A 20,970-nucleotide genomic window follows, 5' to 3' on the forward strand; every position below is an offset into this window, starting at 1 on the left:
CGGCACACCGGTTGGGAACGCTGAACTAGTGAGTACCGTTCAGCTTTAGGTCTTGGTTGCCATCTTATTGCGTTTTATAGCATCCCTTAGAACAAAGTTTAATAATAATGGTGACAACAAACCTCTATATTTCAGGCCATTCTCAACGTGAATACTCGTAGACAAGAATTCTTCTAGTCCGATTTTCTTTAGGATTCATTTAAGCGCATTTTAATATTACTATTTTCTCCGGTATTCCAAATTCTGTAGGAACGTTGTACAATGCTTCTCAATTAACCAAGTTGTAGGCCTTTCTGCACCCAATAAAGATAATTGATGTACCGGGTTATTTAATTCAAATTTATTTTCGTGTATTTGTAGAATAGTAAATATCTGGTCAACAGTTGATTGATTTTCCCTAAATTTGCACTGATAGTCTCTAACAATTTTATCTCCGTATGGGATGAATCATGCCAACAGAATGTTCAAAAGAATTTTTAGAACGTTGATAGAAGGAAGGTTCCTCGATACTTATTACAATCAGGTTAGTCGTTCCTTGTGAATTATAACAATGATTGATTCTTTCCAATATTGTGGCATTTCTGCTTGTTAGAGATAAGGAGAATTAGTTGATGTTATTTGTTCCACAATTTTCACCTCAAGATAAAGTTTACTCGGAATTTCGTTTACAAACTGAGATTTGTATTTTCTTGCCTTATATAAATGTCTATTTCTCATAAGTTAGAGTCGGAATATATGATTATGTGCGGTTCACATTCTCCACAAACAATTGTTTTCGGCTTTGCGTTAAGCAAGTCGTTAAAGAAATATTTAGATTTATTCAAGATGGTATCTGTATCATTACAAATTGTTGCATTGACTTTCCTTAATTTATAAGTGAAAGGTTGATTCCCTTTCTTAAATTCATTGATGCCCTTATACATGTCCTGAAGATTTTTTTATTTTACTACTATTTTCAAATTCATTAATTTTTGATTTCAGAAAAATTCGTTTCTTTGTTCTAAAAGTTTTCGAAGTCTTCCGCCTGACATCAGCGATATTTTGTGTAATTATAAAGTTCGGATTTTATGGGCAACGCAGTTTTGCCTGCTTTCCCTTTTATGCTGGCCTTTGGCGTGGGAGTCCCGGGTTAGATTCCGGACGGGAATTTATGTGGGTCCAATTCCACTTTAATCGGTAGGTCCCTTCTCATATAGCCTCGCTGCTGAAAGGGACATTAAACTTAAAATCTACTACTACTACTACTACTACCCTTTTGTAGTAGTAGGAGTAATAGTAGTAGTCGTAGTAGTATTCTCTTCTTTCTTTTTCGAACTATGGTTTGGTCGTATTTATTTTCACGTGCCTCAATTTTCCTTTTTCTGAAATTTTAATCTATTCTTATTTTTGTCCCAAGCATCCTCAACAATAGTGTACTTCGAACTTCCTAATAACGAACATTTATTCAACACTTCAATCTGATGTATCTGACTTTTCCATATTAAAAAAAAAATTAAACATCTCCGTTTTGAGATTCGAATACATTTTTTTATTCAACGGTAATTTTTCTCATATTATCGCTGTGACCAGTTAGGGATCAATGTCAGTCAAATTCTCTGAACGACTAAGCTTCAATTATCCTAGACCCTACTTCAGACTATTAAAACGTAATCAGTTTAATAGTCTGTTTTTCCATCTGGTGAGGACCATCTGGTGTGTTTTTCTATCTGGTGAGGTCCACGTATATTTATGAATTTCGTTATCATTAATTTCCTTATGCAGACTTTCATTCCCTATAATCGGTTTCCAAATATCATCTCGTCTTACCTTCTCATTAAAATCCCCCAATAGAATTTTCAAACGGTATCGCGAGAGTTGTCAAATACCCGTTAAACTTCTACGTAGGAATTGTCTTTTGTATTTTTATCCTTATCTTCTGTTGGGGTAGTATACACATTTAGAACAATATCACACTACCGACTCTCAAGCGTAATAAAAGAAAGTACATCATTAACAAATTCAACCTGTTTAATTCCTTATATTATTCGTTTGTAAACGAAAAACCCTGTTCCTTGTTGGCTATTTTCGTTTCCTTCCCAGTAAAAGAATAAAATTTTCCGATTTCACTACTCGTTTTCGTCTAACTTCCCAAACTCCTACTAGGTAGATCCTATATTTCTTTAATTTAATCCTTAGGGATTTTAAGGCCTCTGCCCAATTAAGACTTCCTTTATTTTATGTTGTACATATCATGTTCATTTTGCTTTGTTGAGGTGATGCCAAGTTGTCGGATCTAGTCCGAGCCTTCTGTGAATGTTTCTGAACAAGTGCCGTTTTTTACATAATGAGGTTGTTAGCATCAAGCCAAAACTCCAAGCTGAAGGAACATCCTTTGTGACTTCTTATTAAATATAGTCACATCTAACCTATGTATCTAGAAATTGTCTCCATGATCCACAACCTTAGGATGCGCCATTCCATGGTGATATGAACCCACGCTACACAATATTAAATTTATTGCTTTCAGAACATCATTGATAGCATACCTATATTGCAGTAAATTGGCAAAATGTGGTTTCGAATTTCCATCAGGAAGATACAACTGACCCTTCCTGTTCCAACAACATATTTATGTATAATTTGACGAAATATTATATATTCAGATTAAATTTTAAGAAACGGTATAATAGTAAAGCAGTCTGAAAGTTGTCCTCTTCAGAATCAAAATGCCTTGATTACATTCTACTATGTTTCAAACAATTTGAATGAAAATTTGTGTTACGCATATGTCCAATATTCTCTTTTCGTATTTTTGGCTATTTGTCTGTATAAGAAATGTTTTCATTAAAATATCTTCTTGGCAAATACTTGGCTTCTCTTAGCCTTTATGTGTTAAGAACTAGTTCCTACATCCATACAACACAACGAGCAAATTAGGCTTTTATCCGAAAATTGAACAAATATAATTAAATGTTCCTGATGTGATGACAGGCGCACAATTTGATGTGATTTCAATACGTAAAACTATTTCCGACTAAAATATATAAATATGTTTATAACAAGTGTTTTAAAGTATTAATACTACTTTCGTTATTTCCAATGGTTAAATTCTAGTAATTTATAGTGTTTTTAAAAATAATAAAATGAATCTGACTTTCCAAGTTTATTTTCTGTTTATTTATTAGGGATCCCACTCGTTAAATAATTGTCTGTAACTGATACAAAAGTTACCTGGTATTATTAATATGTGAAGATAATATACGACTATTACGAGGATTGAAACATCAAAGTATTAATACAAAAATAATTGAAATAAGAATACCGAAATCTAGACGTGGAGTCTGTTCAAAAGAAAGTTTTGACAGAACTAAACCTAGGAGGAAAAAGTAAAGATAAAGGTGACAAATTAGGTCTCCTCAAAGAACTTGAATTCCATCGTCTGAGAAACGAAATCTTACCACTAAAAATATCAATACCCCAAACATTGTAGGCTACATAAAGTCGTTATCAATCAGATTTTTAACGTCCAATTTTACTTCACTTTCCTTATCTCCTTCCGTGTCATCAACATTTCTTATTATATTGACGTCTTTTAATGTGATCTTGCAGCTAGAAATAAAGAAAGATTTTGATGACGATACTAATGTACGTTAACAATTAGTGCAGTTAGAGTTACTGATAGGAAAACATAAGTTTTTTTCGCGCATCATGTGTAACCTCCGAGGGGTGGCGATAATGCAATAATGACAAAGTACCCACTGCAATAAAGCCTTTTTCAACGCAGGAGTAGTGATCTGCGATTACCGAATGTTTGAATCTCGATCTTACTCATCTCACGTGTTTTGATTTTTTTTTTATTGTTTTATTGAAGTTTACCGTTCCTTTCCAGTACCGATACTCTATGAGACGTAGACGTACGGTTTAAGTTGAAGTCATAACCATGGCAAAGCGTCTAACTTCCTTGCTCACTCAACGGAAATCGAACCTTGAATCACGTGCACAAAAGTTGCACGCTGGGGAATTGATCAACGCATAGAACTCTTACACATTTTGATTTAACTATTTATTTCATCTTTGTCGACAATTAAATCTTGGAAACCTTTCCTTTCAAAACCTCTACCTTTCGTTTGATTGTTTCGTTCCAAGTAGAATTTTACTCTCAGGGCTTTATTTTCGAAACTCTGTCTTTTCATCTCTTAGATTTAGTGATTTATTTTCTAATCCTCATATGGTAAAGCGAAGTTATCCTTTTATCTTTATAACTACTTTTACGTTATTAGCGACAAAAATAAAACAAGTTAGGAGTGCTGTCAAGAACGTTTCGCCGTACTATATTATTTAACTCCTTGTTCTACTTACTACACATTTGAATTTAAATTTATTCTTTATTCTTACATATTTCCCGTTAACTACATATTTACGTTAATCCTACTAGTACGATTTCGAGTTAAATCATAGTTATTGACTAGCTCCATTAAACATTTCATTGCTTTTGATAGTTATAGTGGTTGTTAGATGTTAATGACTGCCTAGCTTGGAACTGTTGTAGTTCAATTTTATGATGGGTGTCAATCGATCTGATTTTTCTTTCCCATCTGAGTCGTTTTTTCTCCATCGTATCATTTAAAATTTGTAGACATATATTACTATTTCTTGGCTATAACATCAGTGTAACCCTTAGCCGTTTATTTTAGAAAGTTGTAACAGTAAAGTGGTTAAACGCAGTCACGCTAACTATTATACAAGGCGCACATGAACCTCACAATACTTTGTCAACACCAAAAGATGAAATGTAAAGAGGTTATTGCATAAGAAAGAGGACTCAATTCGACCTAATAAAAGGCGGATTTTCGTACCACGAAACGTATATAGTTATTAGGCACGTCAAAATGATAATGTTTGTTGTGTCATTGATGGGTAACCAATGAACAAAAGAGAACCGTATGCGGGAATGATCATACAGTGGTCCTTACAATGTTATGATATCATGGAATTCATCTTGCCGTATGGTTATGGCAGGTCGTATAGCGACATCCACAGTATTTCAAAGGTGCTGCAGTAAAAGGATTAAACTACCTTTAATGTTAATTCGACCCAGTCTGTTAGGTTTGTACTGGAGCCTCTTCATTTACTTACTTTCACCCTGAGGCGCAAACATCTTGGTTACAAATTCAGCATGAAACCCTCAGTAGGGTGTCTGAGTAATAGGCGGTCAAGATTTCGCCGTGAATTTCGCTATAATCCTTCCTATAGCCCAAGTGCTGTAAAAATATGTGTTTTGCTACATTAGTGAAAGTGGAATGTCTCCTTGTATTATCGACTAGCAAACCATGCAATTTAGGTTATATAATATGAAAGATAACATCACCACTATAAAATTCTAGAAGCCAAACTCAGTCTACGTTGGAATAATTTCGAATGCCATAGTTCAGCAAGACAACGTGTAGCCGCGAATGTAAAAGCTTTATTGGGGAAACGTTGTTTGCGGCTGCTTCCTAACCTTTGTTTACTTGACATGCACCTATCAAAATATGTGCGACAAGGTTGGTCACCTAATTGTTTGCTACTATCCCCTTGTTTATAGCAATAGACTCACATACAAGCAGCATGACAATCGATTCCATTGGAAATCATTCAACGCCTGTTTCTTTCGAGCCACGATGTACAGATGCCGTGAAATCGTCACGTCATACAGACTTGTTAAATTTGGAAGTATTATATGACATTTCTGAAATTGCAAACTTCAGTTTACTCAATTCACAAGTATGTGTTATAAAACCAATTTATTTTTATTTGCTTTTTCTTGATGTATTATCTGTAGTTTCTATAAACAGATATAATTATAACACGAGGTTATTGCGTATTTCCAATTAGATGCTGATAATTTTATACACACGTAATTTTCAAAATTACTAGGGTATCGGTTGTCAGTGATTTTGGAATACATTTCCAATTATATAAGCTTTGATGATACATTTTAGAACACTGAAAGGAATTTAAAAAGTGCCTAGCTTTTAAGTACATTTATAAACATTAATAATTGCTGGTGCCAACCCTGCAATTACATTATATTTCTTCTGTTATGGAGTTTTAATATCCCTCCTCTTTCTTGCAACACATTAAAATTGAAAACACAAACCAAACGCTACATGAAACCACGAACCAGCACAATGTTATAAACAGAGATGTCAATCCTAATAAATATAACACCTGAACAACAAAACAATTAGTTAAATTAGTAGTAATATTAAAATGTTTTAAGAGAATCACCTTTCAATAATAAAAACTCTGGTCCCCGGTTCTTGCTTTATTATTTCAAAATTATCATCAATACCAAAGATATAAACAATTTTTTGTATACTATACAACATTATTAGCAATTAACGAAAAAACTTGTTGTTGTTCTAAACCTAGAAATTGATGATATATAATAACCATAGCACCTATCAAGATGAAGTTGATCGTAAAGTATAGTCTTATCAGGCTTTCCATTGCGACACTAGCAAGAAGACAGTCCACAGCACGTTCAATGTGATGTTCTTGTAAATTCTTCTTAAAATTTAAATTTTGATTTATGTTTAACGTATAATACTGTCCGAATGTTAGGCCTCTTAATCGGTGAGTCATATCAAGGGAAATGAAATAAAATGCTCGAGCGTACATGTTTTGCGTAGATTTTGAGAAATCTTTCATTTGGGTCAAAAGTGACACAGCTTAAAAATTATCCTTATTGAGGTAATAGGAAGGAAAGGGCCTTCATGCATCTTCTTGCTATTGCTAGAGCAATACGTCTGAAATTGCACAATTGGCCGACAGAGAGCAATTGTATTGTTATTGTGTTTGAACCTGTTGTCAGCTACTTTCGTTGCAATACTGTCATATCTCAGTTGCGAGGGTTCACTTATACTAAATGTACGGTAATTTTAATGGAAAGGTGTCCTATTATTTTCAGAATCTTTCTTCTGAAATATTGACCTTCATTACCTCTGATTAGGGTATACTTCAAACCTGACACAATCCAAAATAAGTCGCAATAATAAACTATTCAGTTTTAAAACAAGAAAGCAGTATTAGCACATGGTTCGTCATTAAAATGACATTTTACTACAAAAATTGGCTAAGTCCGAATGCATACGTTTTACCGGCATTTATGGATTAGAATATCTCAACGGCAAAGAATAAACATATTTTATCCAATAATAGTCAAAATTATAAAATATTGAAACATTTAAACTAGTTTTCTGAAAAGTTGCGATTTTCGAGTAATGCCACTGTTGCAGCAAATGAGCGATCCATTTGAGAGTATGGCATTCTATGCCAATTTGATTCAATTGAAATATTTTATTATTCTAGAATAGAATGTCTCTTTGTTAGTATGCTAAATATGAAAAGTAGCAAAATAGCAAATTGGATCTATTGTAATTTGTTTTCGTCTCCTGACAGTGGCAGTTCTAAAAATGATGTACACATCCTAACAGTGACATGCATCCTCCTAGTAGAGACTCACTAAATCCAAAGAGTTGCGTAGACACTACGTGTAAAACTCTATTTCAATTCTAAACTAACACAATCAAGATCAATTCTAGAAACAAAGAACAGAAATCTATCTTGGATTCGAGAAAACATTATTATGTAGTTGTTTTAATAAAATAGTTGAATTGAAAACAATTCAATCTCAAATTCCACCAGTGGAGATTACCTTAACCATAAGGCGTATTGAAATACTATTTTCCTCTAACGTAATATTGAATTTAGAAAGTTTTCTTATGCTTTGATAACAGATCTATTAGCTTTCTAACCAGAAACGTTGCACAAAATTGTTTGTTGTCATTGTTATAATTAGAATTTGAATCCAGTGAAATAAGATATTTTCCCTTGAAAATAATGGTAACTTGCTTAATTACATTTAAATGAAGGTCCTGATAATTGTACTACTGGAAGAATCAAATTTGAAGTGATCCGTCCTCACTTCCTGAATGCCTATTTTCGTTGACAGCTTATGCTTAATTTAATAAGTGATGATTTACCAAATGGCTTTCGGGAAATGAATTTAGAAGGAGCCTCACCAATGCATTACGTTATCAATTGTCTTTGGGATTTTGAATTTAATACAGATGATTTCTATTTATTTGCTGAGTAGTACAAGTGTATTTGCTAAGTAGTACACAAATCCAGTACATGTGCACTTTGAAATATATTTCAAGCGACTGCAATTCGAAGCTACATTGAATTTAGAGTTGCTCAATGTTCAAAATTGCTAAAAATATCTTAGAATTACATAATCAGCATAGACCTCTTAGAATTTTAATGTAACGAATTCATCGAAAAATTGTATTTTGTTTGTGATTTAGCTAAATGGAACATATGTTACTTAAAAATCAACTTGTATCGTTGAGAATTAAGTAAAGTATGTAGAAAAGTGAGAAAGGATTCATTCAGTTGACTTAAGACTGTTTTTTTTAGATGCCACGCACAGACGTGTTCAAATTATTAGCAAAATTGGTAATTGAAACTTATTTCTACAAGCAACCTTTTATTTCTCTAAATCTAAAACGTACAGAACTACTTATTGATAATATATGTAAGTACTTGGTATAACCCAATATTGTCTACATTTAAGGATCCATACCTTTTTCGAAAACAATCAATCAATTCTTGATATACCTTCGAAAATTCGATGCCCTCTCTCTAAATGGTAGTAACGTGATCCATCAATTAGGATTATGTTCTAGCCAATTTAGATTTGTATGTCACGTTGTGCCACGACTCGATAGGATTCGTGTTCCAAGGCATTTTGTGTTTATGTTTGAGCGATTGTTCTGTTGTTAAACACAAAAATATCTTGCAAAACAACTTCCTTACTCATAGGTTTTGAGATGGACGAGGTGCGTCAAATTGCATAAATATGTCACAGTCAGATTTCAACTATTTATTTCTTAACAGGACAACAAATTTGATGGCACATAAAATTAATTTTATTTGGTTCATGGACAAAAATAGCACTTAAGTTATTCACTATAATAGGATAATTTAACATTTTATACGATGATTTCTTATTTGAACCTTTTACATACATAACGTTCAGTTCAAACTTTTGATCATTTTGGTTATGTTTTGTGTGTTTGATCTCTAACTGAAATTCCTTTTAGAGGTTAAAAAAACTCATGTACAGATTTTGCTAATAATAACGTATTGTATCTTATAGTATAAGTAACTCTTATATATTGTAAATTACCTTTTTCATGTTCTCAATTATACATACAAATATTATGCCTCATTTTGTACAACATTGGTAATAGAACTTCACTCCCTTGTATTTTGGAAGTCTCGTATTCTAGTCTTGCTTTTCTACGAAAATGATATTAATACCACTGAACACTACCTAAGATAAGTACTTTATATTTGTTGTTTTTATTTGTGATATAAGATAAAAAGAAAATATTATCATAAATAAGCTCTTTGAATAAACTGCTGCGTTTTTATTTTGTAATATTTATTAAAATATCAACCTAATATATCTGTTTACTTTCCTCCATTAGAGAGTGGACTATTCTCCGTAAAACTTAGACCATTACACTCTATCCCAGGTTAAGTTTTACCCGTTATCTTTCAAGTAGCTTTACATATCTGCTTTTTCACACTCTTTTACAACATTTAAAAAAAAACACACAAAAGATTTGTTGCATTAGCATAATTTCTGGTCGTAAAATGCTTTTCTAAACAAAAATAGGAGGATCAGAAGTCCCTGTTGTAGCTCGCTAATTTAGGGCACATTTTCCCCTTCGCGGACTTATATGCCCTTTGGTCTCTTTAATAATGAACAATAACACACATCACACTACTACTAAAATTTTGCTTATTTCAATCTGGATTTTATTTCTGAATGTTAGTAACACCTAAGCTTTTATACGTTTGAGGGAAGAAAGAGACTGTCTTGGCCATTTTCACAAGTTTCTCTGATTGTCAATTGTGGAAGTCATTGCTACCTGTTTCCATTACTTTGCACTTCCCAAGTTTGGTAGTAGCATTTCCATAATCTTCATTTAAGATCTCAATTTTGGAGATAGATTTCCAAGATGAATATTATGTACAATATTATTTGTATTTAGTGTAACAAGATACAAAATAGGAAAGTATACATTGATATAATTCTAAGTGTGAAATAACATAGATAAATATGAAAAGTGTACTTAATGCATAATACATCAGTATTGATAATCAAATTGAATTGTCATTTGCCTCGTGATTATTGAAACTTACATGTATCTGGTAATGAAGATAATTGAAACACAAAAAGGCTTGCAAGAAATTTCATTCAAATTCTCGATGGAACTAACAATGCGTCATGTACTGAAGATATTTTGGAAAAACATTTTGTTTACGTCTGGTCGTTGAGAATATACATATTCGCTTAAAGTTTTTATGTTCCCGCTGAAACTACAGATCGCTCAAATAACCTATTGAGTGAGACTTTCTTGCGCAGCTAGTAATAAATGACTTGGCATCGGGACATGACAACATTTGGGACAATGGGCTTTCAAATACAGCATAACAATGCCAGATTAGCAAGTATTGTACCGGACGACTATTTCCCATCCCGAACTCAGTACAACTTCCTCCAGGGGATTCACTTTATCCTAGGAAGCGAATCGCTCCACGTCAATGAAAATAAGTTTCACTCAAAAAAACCTACAGGACCTTATTAATTCATGGAAACGCTTGGAGTATAAAACACGTTATATTTCTCGGTCGACAACGTTCTGCCATCGAATGCACAGCCAGACTATTGGTCATGGTATATTAGGAGATACTCTGTACTAGTGCCCGAAAGGCGGTAGATCGCCTTTGTGCAGTGAACAGAACAGACTGTGATAATATTGAACTCTGATTTTAAAAGATGGCAAATTATTGACATTCAGTTATATAGTGCGAGTGTGACATAGGTTGCAAGTGTGTTGAGTGCGTCTGGAAAACTATGTTCAAGAGATAATGACCTACAAACCCACAGCGAAACCATATCGGCTAAGAAGAACAGATTATGGAAGAAAACATTCAGTAACAGGTTCCACCGAGCGTTCTAACTCAGAATCGTTATGCGACGTCGGTAAAACTGACGAAGGAACGCAAGCAGTGGTCTGGAAAGCCCGTGTCAACAATCACACTCTGTCACTTTTATAACATGAATGTATGAGGTCGGACTGTATTAGCAAAAACCGATTATAATGGACCATAACGATTTCACACGACACCAATAGTGCAGTAAATATGCAGCATGGACTGCTAAGGTCTTGAAACGTGATTTAATCGGATGAATCTTCGTTAAAGTTGTTTCAATCCATGGGACGTATTTATGTGTGATGGATTTGTGCAGCGGATGTTGCGGAATGCTTTTGATACGCTGAGTCTCTACCCAATTGTCATATATGGCGGTGGAATTTTGATGTTTTGATGTAATATCCTAATTTTCAGTTGGCCTTGTGATAGGGCTTATCGATTTCGTCACTACTTGTTTCCATTTTAGAATCTGCACACTGTGGTCCAGATGTTGCTTCTGAATAAGGACTCTTATGTTACAAGATGATAATCCGTTCATTTACAACACCTAGATCTATTGCTGTTCCGCTCAACAGACTGTATTTAAGTTGGACACCTGTTTGCGCAGTAAATTTCCTGATCTAAACATAATTTAACCACTATGATTCAGTTTCGAAACAACTACTGAGCACCTTTAGATGTAGCCATTAAATTGGTACGTACCTGTATATTCAAGAATTAACAGACATCGTTGCGTGCTTGTCGCTTTGTAGTTTTGTACAACTTGCATACGGCGTACTCTCATTTTACACATACCTATTTGCACGTATTGCATGACTCTAACCACTCATATTATGAAAATTGTATTACCTTACCTTACAAAACCTTTGAGTAAGTAGAATTCTTTGGGTTTAGAGGGTAATGCGGTCATCTGTGATCATATTTTCACTTTTATTTATAAAATTGATATAATTTACGCCTCTTAAGGTTTTCTGTTTAGATGCCCCTTGCTATATGCTACTGATATTGCTTTTTGGGGTATGTTCTTGTTATATCTATAATATGTATTTTATATTTTGCTTCTCAGCGTTAGCGTTCAGCTTTCTGGTGATCGATATTTTAATTCATATAGTTACCGTTTAATTTCTTATTTCGTCAAAATTATTCTTGAACTACACTTTATTAGAAGTTCTATTTTGAAACATTAATGTATTGTATTTGTTATTCATTGATCAGATCGTGACGGGGACAAATATCCTAACTACTGACATCCCAATTATAGCAGAGTCGATCAATCAATCAAGAATAAAAAAAACTTAAATAATTTATTTCGTTACAATACTACGAACCTGGTAAATGTTCTATTTCAAAGAAGCTATCAACTATTGACCACCCATCACTAGGCATCCAATCCTCAAACCTCTTCGAATCCTTAAAGTAATCAATTCCAACATTTGGCTCTGAAATATAAAAAAGTATATTTATTTCAATGATTTAGTAAATCTAGTAGAAATATCGTACTTAGTAAATTTATTGGAACATTAGTTACTCCATGTTCCAAGTAGATTGTTTCTCTCTATTATCCCCAGATCTTCGATTGATGAAAGTCTATATTTAGGTCTTCGAATGTCATCGCTAGAAGGAGTTAGTCTAGAAACCTAAGAATAAATGATGCTACAATTACACATAAGTAACAGTTGAACGTGCGACACAAAATTGTCCACTGCTATTTCCTTTGATAGTGTGTGCAACATTTGATTTGTTTAGAGATAGGGTTACAATTTTACGAAGTTTAGAAAACACACGGATTTTTAAGAAATGATTTTAATGACAGACTTTCAGAGTTTTCTCAACCTGTAACTTCTTTCAGCAAATCAGTCTTAGGTTTGATTTCGTCACAGAAAAGTAATATTTACGAGGACATTTTTTCAACCTGCATAAAGTCACCAAACGAGAAAATCGGATAAGGCAAAGCTGTTATATGAACGTTTCCCGAATCCCGCACCGGAAAGACTGTCATTCAATCATAGTGGAGTAGCGAGCGTGAAAACATGCCTAGTATGAAACGAAGAGACAGCGAAGCGTTAACTAAAAGATGTATTTGATTTCTCTAAGCGGCTCTTAAGTTCCCTGATATTGCAAAACCAGACATATCATAAATCTATGCTTTTCACGAACTACGTAATTCATGCGTTCATCAAGGATGTCTGCTGCCATAGATTTCCACCCGTCGCTACAGTCGTCGTGTACGTCCGTAACTCCTACTTTATATTCTATGAAGCACTTATGTATGCAACAGCCATAGAGGTCTCGTCATAATTCGTAGTCATTCAACGATGAAACATGGTTTCATCATCCCCTTCCGCCAGGAGAAAACTAATTACAACCCATGTTTACTCTCGGCTGGCTCTTCGAGTGCCCTCGATATGTTTCACGATAGCTTCTCCACAATGGTTTAATTGCAGAGACTGTCCTTCGGTTTGCGGGATAAGAAACGTCCAATGAACAGCTTTGTCTTATGTCCGTTTTAACATCTTCCGTAACTCTCCTCTACTGACTTTACGGAGATTAGTAAAATTGCCTCCGTACTTTTTATATCTTTGAAGCTACTCACATTGATATCAATTTACAACTTGAACATTCAAATTATGTCTCCTCTCAGTGTATGTAATGTAATACATGTAATGTCAGCTTGTGCATCTTACAGAACTGAACAAATCACTATATTAATAAGGAACTTGCACTGGTTGTAAATCGTATTTTGAATAATACTTTCGTCTTATCATTACACGTGAAAATATATGAAAAGACTAAGTGGAAATAGAAACATAAACTCGTCAAAATGAATGTCTACAACAAGAAAGTACAATTTGAAAACTTGACATTTTTATCATTTAACGGAAATCAAACTTGCCTACAAAGAATGGTCACAGAAACGAAAGCTATTCCGTGAAAATGAACAATCTGGTTACTTTATTGACAAATTAAGTTTGACATTCTGTTCAGGGTTATATATATATACCTTTATAATTTCATTATTATGGTAAACTCATTTAAATATGTTCTGTTTTTTCCAAAGTTAAAGTGATAAATCGTTATGAAAAGTGTAATTTAATTTTCAAAACTTCAGCTTCTAAGGGCAGAGAGATAGAAATTTTTATACTATTTTCTTAGTACATAAAAAATGAATTTGACGCAATCTATCGAATCCCCACAGGGAGAACCACATACGATTTACAATGGATTTATCAATGTCGTTAGCATTTCGATCTAGCTGAAACTTTGTTATTTTTCCAATCGAAATATCCATTATAACGAGAAAAGCCTTGCCTTCATATACGGGGGCTTTAAGTTTAATTGTTGAATTGATGCTCTAAAAGAATCATAAGCACAACTTACTATGTATTCTGGTCTGTCCCTTTCTAAGTCCTCCCTTGGTGTATCTACACATCATTCCTGTAGTCATTGCTGGAAACAGCCATCAAAACGCTGATAATATGTCTGCAGGAGTTCACTCACGTCTTACCCTGGATGCCATGAATACTATCCAATTGTTTTCCTTTTAAGGTAGATTTCAGTATAGGGAACAAAGAAATTACACGAACCCATATGTTGGACCCTACAAATATTGCTTTCGTCCAAGAAGTTGGACACTGGTGTTGAAGTGTGACACAAAGCATCTTCATATTGTTAATGCCAATGTCCAGGAACCAAGTTGTTCGGCCGTTTACGACGAATGTAATTGCGAATAACTTGTAACTACTTATAGACAGTTTAGCGATAACAAGAAATGCAGTCGATAACACTTCTACTGATAATTGGATTTACCTTCGCTATTTGGATCTCAGGCCTCCAATTCGCTTCCATATGAACGAAATTCGGTATTGTAGGCAAAACCTCATGACTCATTCTCAGTAATGATAATGTCAATGACTGTTGCATCGTTGACGGTTATTTCAATGATTTTTATTCTCATTGTAATATACGACTCATACTGAATCTGCGTAAGATTTTACGGAACGAATTTCTCGAATACACATCATTGTTCTTTGAGTAAAATTTGGTGAAATGAGCCGACAGAAACGAAGCACCTAACTTTTCCCAACCTCCACTAATCCATGGCCATTAATTTAAGATAATCTAAGGAAAACGGAAGAAAGCAATTATTATAACAAACATGAACATATACGTATGTATTTTGTACGAAAAAGTTACTTCTACACAAAGGAATTTGAACCCAAGTTGGTTACTGAACGAACCGTGCATTAGCCACTTACTCACGGTCGGAGATTTTAAACGGGGATCCCAAAATTCTATTTATATTGCAGGTGTGCAGCGTAACAATACTACGAGATGTCATTTGCACTTGATTACTATTGCAACTGGCTTCCTCAAGAATTTGTATTAGTTTTATACATTTACGAAATCACTCTTTTAAACTTCGATTAATCCAATTTATATGTTGGTGTAACAGCAGTTTCTCAAGTGGATTAATTCATACTTAATATTGATATAATAATCTATTATTATTATGGAACCAAGTGAGACTGAATCATAGATGCATAAAGAACCAAAACAAAATTTAAACGTCAAATGAAACTGGGAGTAATTGTCTAATAGAAGCGGCTTTAATGGGTGATTTAACAACACATATATTATGATATATGTAGCAAGCGGAAAGTGTTTGAGACCCTCATTCTGAAGATTCTTGGTTCGCTTACACGTCTTGATTTCCATTATTTTTTTTTAATGAATTAAGCGCTATAAATTATGTTCGAGATTTCCACTCAAAGAAATTTATCCTATAAAGGAAAGAGGGGAGGAGGGAAAACACTGACCATGTATTTTTGTGGGTTAAAAATTAATATATTACTATGTCTACCGCTGCTATTTTTCCCTCCTTCCTTCTTTTTTGTTCTGTTTTTGCTATTTCTCTTCTTTCACGCTTTCTCTCTTTCTCTCTCTCTTTTTTTCTATCTCACTGTGTGTGTGTTTGAACAACACAAGTCTTGCTGCACTGTATTATAACGATTCCAGTATGATTTTTCTTTGCATCAACTCTTATAGCTTAGACCGTACCGTTAATGAATTTCTGCCTAGCTATCACCTGATTCTCTAAATGATCCTCTACTATTCATTCTTTCTTGTTTCAAATGTTCCCCACATGTCATGTTTTGGCCCACGTTGAATTGTCATGTTAGTTGTCTAAAGATTAGGGGTACAGTGAAAGAGTGCTCCTGGTACAAAGAGCTCCTATTTCTTATAACTCCAAGCTCCATTTACTTCAGTCGTTTCAGGTACGTGCGGTGAGCATTTTTAGCCATTAATAATGTTTATCTTTAAAGAAAAATAACAGTCCGAGAATTAAATGAACAACACTTGTATATCTTTGAAATATTGAAACATAATTTATAAACATATTATTCGAATGCGTACAGGCGGCTTTTAGCTAGTGGAAAATAACAAATAAATAAATGAATAAGCTATAAATTTCTGAGCTCTTGATATTGTTTTGAAGAAAGATCTACTCTTGCAGTAGTGTACTTTGAAGTACGTATTACGTTCCTGATGCTTTACATCAATTGTCGTGTCATGCTTTGGACAATAACATATGGAAGTCGCAGAACTCTTTTTAATAGAAACCATTGTACTGATGCTATACGGGTAACAAATATTTAGAAATTAATTTTTATCGTATTACTATTGTTTATAAAATATTTAACTCGTTGATAAATTGGAATTAGATCTTCTTTTAAGCACTGGTGTAATTAATGTTGATGACGATTGCATAAGCTTCAGCAAATAAAGATACTCATTTCAAAACAAATAAAGCAAAAACAATGGAGCTTGTTTATGGATTGAAATCGCTATTGACTCCAATTGAACTACTAAATATTTTTTTCTATTATATTATGATACAGCCAAGTAGTTTGAATAAGAAAAGTTTTTTTTACTTATTTAATAAAATACATATGCTGCAGAAACTTTGAGTAGAGTAAAAATATACCCACCTATTAAATGGCCAGAGTTAATGAGGAAATTTGAATCTAGTGCATTTGTTCTTGCGTGGCACTCAATAGTTAACTCTGGATTTTTTTCTACATCAATCCTTTCTAAAAAAAGGAAAAGAAAAAAGAAAAAGAAGTACAAACGAACGTTAATTAATTGTTTCTCTAGGAGAGATTCATCCACAACTCATATACCACCTATGCATGTAATAGGGGGCCAACAGCTTGACTTAGTATTATTAATTTAATGACATTGATATCAACAATTATTACACTAGAGAACAAACTTGTTATTTTCTTAACATTAATTGCTTACTGCTATCTGTATGACATTTCATATACAAGGCATTTTGCTTTCTGAGCTGCGAGTAAGCTATTCCCGAAAGTAATATTCTTACTCTGCGCCGTGTGTACCCTGTTAAAGCAAAACTTCATGGCTGTTAAAAAGCCTTTTCGTTCAGTTAAAACATCAAGATATTTACGTATTTTTTATTGTTTTGATATACTATGCACATATATTTCATTCACAGTGGCTCAAGAACAGTGACGTAGAAGAAATAAATCTTCAGTTATACGGTAGCAGTCAACGTGTTGTTATACTCACCAAAATGTTGCAACATTAACGCATGTATGTTGCCAGTAGTGAATTGTGGAGAATATCTGTCAATAATAATCTTTACTTAAGTAAACTCTGACTTGAAATATAGTTGAAATATGTCACATTTTAAGTCGCAAATTATTTTCACAAATAACTATAAGTCAATTAATTTAATGTCTGTTTAGATAATAATATGAATTATACCATATGAAGTATCCATTGCGGTGCTTGCAAGTTTTATATTTTTCACCACTTGTCATATGTTCATTTCTCTATGCAATATCTATTTTCCTAAATGTAATGTTACCCGAAAGTAACCTGTATTCATTTCCGAGAAATATTACACAACCTTTATATCCACACAAAAAATTACTTTGGTATACCTTACTATTTTATTCCTTGAATACAAGCCGCACTGACAATTTCTTGCGCCAAAGTAGTAACGCGCAGCCTAATCATTAATATATGTCAACATATTTTGCATATTGTTATTATTTATACTTATTACAATTACCAAATACAAATATGTTACGTCATAGCTTTTGCCTTGGAAAAGAAATATACTGCATATATCTTTCTCATGCAAAAGCTACGGCGCCTTATTCCATAAGAAATATTATTACCAAATAGGCGGCTGAGGCTTGATTCCAGATGGTGGCTTTCCATTCAACCTTCGCTTTAATGCGATTCCGAGTTAGCCTGGCCTCATTAAATGAGTGTCTGGAACATATTTTGAGATAAAGATGCCCAGAGCATGATGATGAATACAATACTCACCGTGCTTAAACCACAACCACAGACCTCGATCTTTTGTGTTGCTGATGGTATCTGAAACGTTTCTATATTTTATCTGCCTTATTATTCGAATTGATAACATATCCATTAATTCAGATAGAACATTGTCCAACGTTATAAAGAATATCATTTCTAACATTCGTTTAATGCCAACTGGCAAAGGCGCATCCATGTTTTCTAGTTAAGGCACACACCTAAGATACTCAGAATAGTACGTGGTACCAGTGTTATATGCGTCTCATATCGTACAACTGCAGCTCTGACTCCAAATAACCAATCAAAGCTTTTTGATAGCACAACAAAATTGTCTTATACTGTATATAAATTTACTTTTTCAATATATAACCACTAGGGAGCTCTAGTTTAAACTGTGTATTGTGCAAATTATACAGTAAATAAAACTGAACTTACCATCACTCGTGTCATAAGCTTCGTTAGATAAAATGGCTTCTATGTTTTTAAAACGTTTTATAGTAGTAACATCATAAATATCTGAAACAGAACAATAATACATAAAAATATGAGTTACCTTGCAATAGTTATCAATTGTTTTCAGAATTCCCGTAGAAACTCATTTAAACCCTTGATTGATAATAGAAATAATTTCTTTTTAAGATGACTATTAAAGTAATTTCAAAATTTCAACGGATGAACATGGGGCATGGTAGCTCAGTGACAATACATCATTGGACGTTGAAAGGTGCGGGCATGCTTTCGACGTGCTCCTGTTCTACTACAAAAAGTGACTAACGCTAGTGTGATTTACAAGCAATTTCTATAATGTGGACTGTGGTTGCTGGAAAATACATGTTTTCCATTCGTCAAACTACAATGAAATCTCAATTTTACAAATGAATGCGTTATTCAAAACGGATCTCAAGTGACATTAATATTTGGTTATTTTAGAATTTCGGTTAAGTTATAAAGAAAACAGTCGCTTTACAGCTGCACAATGAGGGCTTCGCTTTGTAATGTAAAATTTGAAATGAAATTTTGACTCAGTTATCCCAAACTTATTCCTGTGTTCATTTAAATGGGGTCCGTAGTATTGTCCGTATATCGAATGCTGAACTCAGTTCCATTAAAGTTCGATAATTTGATTTACCTCTCGAAGTAGATAATATTCTTCCTTATGATGTGCTGGCTGAATATTGTGAAATCAATCGAATTATTCTTATAAATATGCCATTTTGAATGGGATTCGTTCTATTTATATGGTTCTGAGAAAAATATTCCCTCCAATCTTTAAAGTGGTGTCCTATTCAGCATACGTTGTTTATTCCAATCAGCCTAAAATGTGTTTCCTATGTATGGAGAATGATCATATCTTCTCTCAGTGTGCAGTATCACCCAGCGCTTCAACTTGTTCAGATAATAGCTTGAGTGACTTAAAAATGACAGATTTATCCATTAGTGGGTTACCGACACAGGGCATATTTCTAATGATGATTCTTCACCTACAACCACCAGTCGTAGTTCCAATCACACCAGTCGTGGTGCTCATGACTTAAGAAGCCATTTTGAAGTTTGATTTGGAGAAGAATAATATTAATTCCAGTCTACCTGAAAATCGAAACTCACAATGAACATTGCACAGCGGAGGATGTGACCCCCCCCATAAACAAGACCAGGCGCTTGTTTTACATGTTCTGGAATAGTTTAAAAATGCAACTCGTGAGGACAATGCGTAAGTTATGTACAAGGTCAAACAAAATAAATTATGTTTCTTTTAAAAAAATCCGACGTTTTTTGAAAATATCTCCATTTTCTTTATATGTTCGAAAATTTGAAAGGTTTCAACACCAGGAAAGGTTAACGGCAAACATGTTTTCAATGTTTGTGTTCAATATTATTTTAAAATAAAGAAATTACAAGCAAAAAAATTAATTTGGCCGAAAACACGAAAATTACCAACTCTGTTGAAAATGGAATTTTTCTAGACCAGGTGAGAATTTTGTAGTTCAACGTACAACTGAGAGCTCTACATCACTGACAGTGAGACCAATGTAAATTAATATTCCACAAACAAAACATTTAATCAAATATTTCTAACATTTCTTATATCCATGCATAGATAAGAAATTCAGATATAACATGAGGACGTCACATACATAAAGAAAGCAGTAGAAATTAACTATCAAAAGAGATGAATTGGAACGCGAGCATAATGAAAATTATGTCTTGTAGTGGAACAGACCTATAAGTTGTAAGAAGTCTGTAGCACAGTTGGTTAGCGCGAGAACATGAAATCAAATAACAAATGTGAGTGAATGCGATTCGTGCCCCTCCACAGATTTTTTTTAAATATTATATTCGTTTCTTGTATGCGAAATAATAAACTACTACATGTATTTAAAACTTATAACGATATAGCAGTAAGAAAAATGCCATTATTTACCTGCATCAATATTCTTCAATATTCTTGTTTGCAAAGGTTTTTTTTTTTTTGTATGCTCATTGGTTCATAAAGAAAGCTTTTCTGCAAATTATATTTCTTAAAAGCAGAAACTTGGGAATTTTATAATTAATTTTCACATTACTTATCATCTCGTAAAT

General features: G+C 33.5%; 1 protein-coding gene across 1 annotated transcript in view; it reads right to left on the minus strand.

Annotated features, from left to right (window-relative positions):
- The window catches only part of LOC145673393 (uncharacterized), a 475,904-nt gene that overhangs the window by 435,816 nt on the left and 19,118 nt on the right, over positions 1-20,970 (minus strand). The window contains exons 3-5 of the mRNA XM_081743051.1: positions 18,826-18,906; positions 17,025-17,126; positions 12,363-12,473 (exon numbers count right to left, since the gene is read on the minus strand). Coding sequence (XP_081599177.1) covers positions 12,363-12,473; positions 17,025-17,126; positions 18,826-18,906 — 294 coding nt within the window. The remainder of the gene's footprint in view (positions 1-12,362; positions 12,474-17,024; positions 17,127-18,825; positions 18,907-20,970) is intronic.

This window comes from Thermobia domestica, chromosome 16 (assembly GCF_964235325.1).
Source record: "Thermobia domestica chromosome 16, izTheDome1.hap1.1, whole genome shotgun sequence".
NCBI lineage: Eukaryota > Metazoa > Arthropoda > Insecta > Zygentoma > Lepismatidae > Thermobia > Thermobia domestica.